The 6758-nt window shown below is 35.2% G+C and overlaps 2 protein-coding genes across 2 annotated transcripts; one reads left to right on the top strand and one right to left on the bottom strand.

The window, feature by feature from the left end:
- Window positions 1-308: 308 nt before the first annotated feature.
- Window positions 309-1359, bottom strand: LOC118565393 (proteasome subunit beta type-7-like). Its single transcript, XM_036145804.1, has 3 exons — window positions 1244-1359; window positions 900-987; window positions 309-407 (listed from the first exon to the last, which is right to left on the bottom strand). Exons 1-3 carry the CDS (start codon window positions 1303-1305, stop codon window positions 309-311), a joined length of 249 nt encoding a protein of 82 aa, XP_036001697.1. The 5' UTR covers window positions 1306-1359.
- Window positions 1334-6264, top strand: LOC118565390 (proteasome subunit beta type-6-B like protein-like). Its single transcript, XM_036145801.1, has 6 exons — window positions 1334-1452; window positions 1944-2014; window positions 4283-4414; window positions 4589-4718; window positions 5645-5789; window positions 6060-6264. The coding sequence occupies exons 1-6, from the start codon at window positions 1405-1407 to the stop codon at window positions 6185-6187; spliced, it is 654 nt and encodes a 217-aa protein (XP_036001694.1). The 5' UTR covers window positions 1334-1404; the 3' UTR covers window positions 6188-6264.
- Window positions 6265-6758: the final 494 nt, after the last annotated feature.

Below are 6758 nucleotides of genomic sequence, written 5' to 3'. Positions count from 1 at the left end.
TTTTTAATAGCCTTCATGACACATTTTCTGTGCTATTCTGTCTTAGGGTCACTATGTATGTAGGGCTTTTCTTTTATAGATTCTTAGTTCAAACTTTTATGGTGCTGTTGTTCCTTGTCTGTCTGCTCCTAACTTGGGACAAGTGTGTTCAGGATAGAAACAGCTTCCCATCTATTTGAATTGTTAATATCTTACCAATTACTTTATTTACAGAGCATTTTGTCATACAAAGCAAAAGAAACAGTGTTATAACTAATGCTCATATATTTATTTACTCCCATCGCTCAAATGAAACCCCCCAAAACTTACTATATGTTTGGAGAAATGTAGTGGATCTTGGCACACATCTTGTCAGCCACCACCTCACTGGACGTGGCTCTGGTGTCGGCGCCCAGGACAACTCCATCCTAGACAGCAGAACACAAAATTCAGGGACAAACCAAAACTATTTATAACTTACATACAAGTATGTGTGTTTAATCTTATTATATCGGCCCCAATGAGTTGTTCTCATATAGCTGTCTTTGTACCTGAATGTTATTTTGTCCCAGAGAGATGCAGTTAGAGATGCATGTAGAGCTTTGCAGAAATGTGTACAATTTCACAAAAATAAAAGTTGTTTTGACTTGATATAGGCCAGAAATGCACTACAACATGACAACACACAATCATCAAAATGGATCATATATTTGCGTATTCCTCCCCTTTACTATGCTCATTTTATACAGCTGGGAACTTCATCCATGTGCTGTAGGTGGTTGGATTGGTTTTAATTATGTTGAGGATGTGTGCTCACAAGATAAGCATGAGAATATTGAAATATGACTAAAATGAAATCTACACAGTTCAGTATTTCATAATCTTATAAAGACAAAGCATTTTGTATATTATTCATTCACCTTGAACACCACTCCTGCTATTGTGGTTCCGGTTTTCAATGGTTTGGGGGTCTGTCCTCCATCAAAAAGACCCTCTAGCGCAGCATTTCTGAACAGAGCAAAACGCAGGGGGTGTAGCGCAGGTGGGGGGAAATAAGAGTATTTGTCAGATCGTTATTGACATATGGTTGCAATAAGTAAGATCACAGTTTCATGGCGCATATTTGATTAAACAGGTAAAGAAGGAAAAAAGTTAGTTTCGCTTTTGATCCCGGTCCAACCTGCTTTAACTGACAGTTTCTTTTTATTTTTCTTCAATAAAATATATAATTTTAACCGGTGGGCTTCAAATATAAAGCTCCTACCTCGCCGTGTTGTCGAAGTTAAAGCCAGCTTCGGGAGTTTCGAGGACAGTAGACAGCGCCATAGTTGATTTTCCTGCGGCTTCTCTGCGCGTCTCGGTGCGCCTGAGGTCGCTGTTCTGAGCGTCACGGCTCCTTCCTTTTCTTTCGATTTTACAGAGAAAATGGAGAAACACTACACGGACTCTCAAGTCAAAGGAGTCAGCACAGGGGTGAGTTAATCCGGATATATTCAATAACTGCTATAAGGTGATTTATACCTGCACACTTTCACATTAAAAATGAGGAAGACCGATTAGCCTTTGTATTTGTATGGTGCCAAATTCAGTAGTTACCTGGAAATTATCATGGCTGATCGTTTACCTCATGTTTGCATCATCAGCTATTAAGATTTCACATTTAAGTCTGTAAGAAAGAACATTTTAAAGTTTCTACAGGATCTAACTAATATTTTTGGTTAAAATCTTCAAACTACTCCACACTCTTAGAACTCCACTTCCCAGAATTCATAGCCTCGTTCAGTCTGCATGAATGAACAAATCAGCGTGTCTTAAAAGGTGTCTTTGAACACTTCAGTAACCCTGGATGGTAATAATAATCAATCTGATGATCAATCAATCATCAATTTTCTGACCCACTTAATTCCTCATGGGAAAATAATAAATAAATGCACAATCCCTCTCTAATCCTCTTTTCTCCTCAGACCACCATCCTGGCTGCAATATTTGATGGAGGGGTCGTGATTGGATCAGACTCCAGAGCTTCAATGGGAGGGTGAGGACCGGAGTCACTTTACATGATCTTATAGCAGAGTGGATCGTGTTAATGGTTAAATAAAATTTGATTTGATGATGTGTAGGTCAACCAATGTCATCATCAAAAATCAACATATATCCAAAACATTTTCTCTTTATCACTTTCAGTACAATAAATGTTCAAGTTTATTAAAACAATCAAACGTATTATTTGAGAAATGTTGGTTTTGATGGCAAAGAAGAGAAGTATTCGGATTATTTACTTAATTAACTTTGCAACCCTTACAGGGAAACTTTGTGTGTTTAAAGTGGTACTAAAAGTATTATAAGGCAGGTTATATAAGGCCAGGGGTGATTCTAGTCAGGGGCCAAAAGGTTATAGCCCCTGGACCAAATACATAGCATTAAATACACTTCTTGTGATTATATGCACTGGCAAAGAAACCATAACTGTTTGGTCACAATTTAAATGTTTTACCTATGCAGTTTTATTCTAACAAGGATTTAAAAATTGAGGTGTTTCATGTTTAGCTTTAGCTGTATTGAAATGTGATCACTGTTTCAATCTGCTAGATCAGTGGTCACATACCTGCATTCCAGAGCCACAAGTGGCTCACTTAATATAATTATTAAACAATCAAATATTGCCCTGTTTTATCATTTCATTCTGTTGTTCTGTGCCCCTGTGAAAAACACTAGCCCCACCTTGGCCCCCCTGGTAAATTTGGTCTAGAATCGCCACTGTATAAGACTGATATTTGTGACCAAACAGTGCTTCTCATTAAAAAATAAATAAATAAATATATATATATATATATATATATATATATATATATATATATATATATATATATATATATATATATATATATATATATATAATAAAACCTGAACTCAGAGATGTAATTAATTGAGTTTTTTCAACAAAATATCAAATCAAGGAGCTTTTAATTATATTTTTAATTTTATTCTCTAAAAAAAAATTTACACATATTGATGCCAGCTTCTTTTTTTATTTTGCCTCGAGAGATTTTTCAAAGAAGTTTGAGTCAGGCGGCTATGATGGTCACTCTAGTATCTTCTGAAACTAAATCTTGTTGGATTTCGACGTATGGTTTGTATCTTTATCCATTTTGACATTTTGAAGCCCAGATGATACGCAGGGTTCAGCTTCCACATAGATAGCTTGAAATGTTCTCTAATGATTTCCTGCTTATTTAATTAATCTTTAATGGAAGCACCCCCAGAGTATCACTGAGCCACTGCCGTGCTTGCATGCTGGCAGGTTATCTGACATAACTATGTTCAATTGGCTCCAGAAGTTTGATTTGAAGCTCCACAAAACAGAGTCCCAAACCCTGCTTGGTTCATTTATATAGTTGTGAACAACTTGGAGCCACAATTTTTCTGTTTCTGGGTCATAATATTGGGAAAAGCTTATTAAAAGTTTGGTTCTGGTTTGATAGTCTTAATTTAATATTATTATGGCAGGCTTCTGCATTAGTGAGAAACGAAGGCATTTGGAAGTTTTGGTTTGGTTCCATCTGACTCCCTCAACACACGTTGATGTGCTCTTGTGCAGGGTGCTCATCTCATTTGCTGCACCGGTTTCTATATCAGTATAAAAATGCATACATGTTTGTGAATAAGGTGGATAAGAGCCATTATGTAAAAGTGCTTTGAGTGGTTGGGATCACCAGTAATGTCCCATTTAAGTACATTTAAATTCAAATAATTAAACTTTGTAAGTTGTTCTTGTGTAATTTTTTGAGTACATACAACCTTTCTCAATTTACTTGTTTCCCTTTTATTGAACCAGTTACTTCAAGTCATTGTGACTTTATTAGCTTTATTAGTCTTTTATTAGTTTTTATTTAGGGTTTTCACTATTTTCTTGAGGAAACTATGAATCTTAAGATAAGATAAGATATAAATTCCCCATGGAATTTAATGGAAATAAAACGTACATTTGCCAGAAAATCCAAATGCCTACTTTGGAATAACAACATGAGACATACACTAAATATTGAGTGTATGTGTTGGTCTTTTCATCTAATTGGTCAAAAAGAGGTTATTACGGCAAGTTACAAGAACATGAGTTTGTGAACTTAGATCCCAAAACTGTCACAGAAAAAACACTATATAGTAAAACATACTTGAATTTGAATCGACTCATGACAACCATGGATTTTTTTTTTTTTTACAATTTTACAGAAATGTCTATGTTTTGAGTAATAAAACCTCAGCATGTTAAATTCAAATCCTTCTCTGTCCTCACTTTTTTTAGGGAATATGTATCTTCTAAAACCATCAACAAGGTGGTTCAGGTTCATGACCAGATCTTCTGCTGCATGGCTGGTTCACTTGCAGACGCTCAGGCCGTCACCAAAGCTGCCAAGTTCCACCTGTCCTTCCACAGGTAGGCACACCTGACAGGTTTTCATGCAAGACAAAATACATGTCTGTCACGATCATATTATACAGCTTGACCAACTTTATCAAAATTATAAACTGTATATCAGCCTTTTAGCTTCAGTGCTCCATCTAACTGATTTATTGTTATTTAAATGAACCTTTATGTTTTCTGTTGTAGTGTGCAGATGGAGCACCCTCCTCTCGTTATTGCAGCAGCATCAGTTCTGAAAGAACTCTGTTATAAAAACAAAGAGGAGCTGCAGGCTGGCTTCATCACTGCTGGCTGGGACAAAAAGAAAGGACCACAGGTTGGTCACAGTGTGGTTCCTTAAAAAAATCATACAGATGAAAGTTTTCCACCTGTTTTCACACAACAACCTCACACTACTGTGGATTTTATTGGGATTTCATGTGATATAATAATACAAATAATACATCATTGTAAAATAAAACGAGACACGGCTTTCCGTTTTTCAAAAATAAAAATCTGGTTATTGAAGGTTGTATCCTCCCCCTTGATTCAATTCAGTGCAGAACTCCCTTTTTATCCACTTATTGCCATGTGTGTCCACCAGCTTAAAAGTCTACAGACTGGAATTTGTTCCAAGTCTTTGGCAATTTACTCAAACTCAGTTAAATTGAAAGTACAGCATTTCTGTAAATATTTTTCAAGTATTACACATATTCTGACTGTGCCCCCTTTAACCCACCGGTTAAAATTACATATTATTGCTATGGCTATATAGTAATTTTCAATAAATCTAAATCTGCGTTCTGACCAGGCTTGTATTTCAGAATAAATGTATCTTATTAACAATAACCTTTAAACAGTTTTTTCTGATGTAATGTTTTAATTTAAAATGCTTTCTTCATAAGCTGTAAGCAGAAAAGTATTATAGTTAACAGAAATAAGGGTTTGAAAACGTCAGTCTGAGTGTAATTCATTTATAGAATGCATCTTACTCAGTAATGGAGTTTGGGAAATAAATTAACTTTTAAATAATATTCTTATTAATTGAATGGGTCTCTATATTTAGGATACTCCTGCTGGAAGTTAACAAACTATCTGCGGCCATCACCCTAGACCTGATGGTCTACCACATAAAATCTCAATAAGATATATTTGGTTGTCAAAGGACAAAATCAGAAAAATGTGTAGGTAAATGATTTCTTTTGCTTTGTATCTGCTGCATTTAGTTTGACTACATCATTAATACTCTTTATTTTTCTGCAGGTGTACGTTGTGTCTCTGGGTGGGATGTTAATTAGTCAGCCGGTTACCATCGGCGGATCAGGAAGCACCTACATCTACGGCTACGTTGATGCTAAATACAAACCCAACATGACCAGAGAGGAATGTCTGCAGTTTGCCACCAATGGTACTAAGAAATTAGAAATTATTAAATTAAATGTTTTATATAGCCAAATTCAAACATATTTACAGGTTAGTACTAGAAAGTATATATCAAGACTTAAAATTGTTATAAAAATTTTCAACATAAACCAGAAATTTATATTGTATTATGACAATTCATTTATTACAGTGGCATAAAAGTTGTAGGTAGAATCTGACTTTCTAAGTATTAAATTAAACCTTTGTTCTGTTCTCTTTTTTCTTTCCTGCTTGTCTTCCTTTGTTTTTTCCACAGCTCTGGCTCTGGCTATGGGCAGAGACAACGTCAGCGGGGGTGTTGCTCACCTGGTGGTGATAACGGGAAAAGGGGTGGAGCATGTGGTCGTACCTGGAGACAAGCTGCCACGATTTCATGATGAATGATGGATACTTTTTGTGTGTATTGCTTTAACCCTTATTAAAAAATGGCAAATTTCAAGTCCATGTTTTCTTTTTTACTAAAAGGATGACCTTACAAAAAAAAAAAAAATCTCCACACTCAACTTGAACTTTTATATGAAAAAAGAAGTGCCTAATTAATGTATTGTTAGTCTTACATGAAAAAGGAAATTAATCAGTTTTTTCTATTATTATGAAATAATATAAGAGTTTAAGAGTTTCTCCAAAACCCCATTTTGCATTCTCTGTCTTGGCTTGAGTATTAATCTTTAAAATAATTAAAAACAAGAAGTTTCTAGGGTATTTATATACACAGTGGGATAATGATTACAATATGCAATGGAATTCAGACTTCGCACCCTCAGTTCACAACCTAAATAAACAGCTAAACTAAAGAGAAACAAATAAGTGAATACAATAAAGCAGGTGCTTTGTCTAGACAGAAATGCAAATAACTGAACTACTGTTACAGTTTCAAAGATGTGTGCGAGTTGTTTGTACTGTATAAACCTTGATGATGCATTATCTCTAATATACACATAAGCTGCATTGAGAA

Source organism: Fundulus heteroclitus, chromosome 13, assembly GCF_011125445.2.
Source record: "Fundulus heteroclitus isolate FHET01 chromosome 13, MU-UCD_Fhet_4.1, whole genome shotgun sequence".
Taxonomy (NCBI): Eukaryota; Metazoa; Chordata; class Actinopteri; order Cyprinodontiformes; family Fundulidae; genus Fundulus; species Fundulus heteroclitus.
The sequence above is the reverse complement of the archived record's forward strand: the minus strand, read 5'-3'. Positions and strand labels throughout refer to the sequence as shown.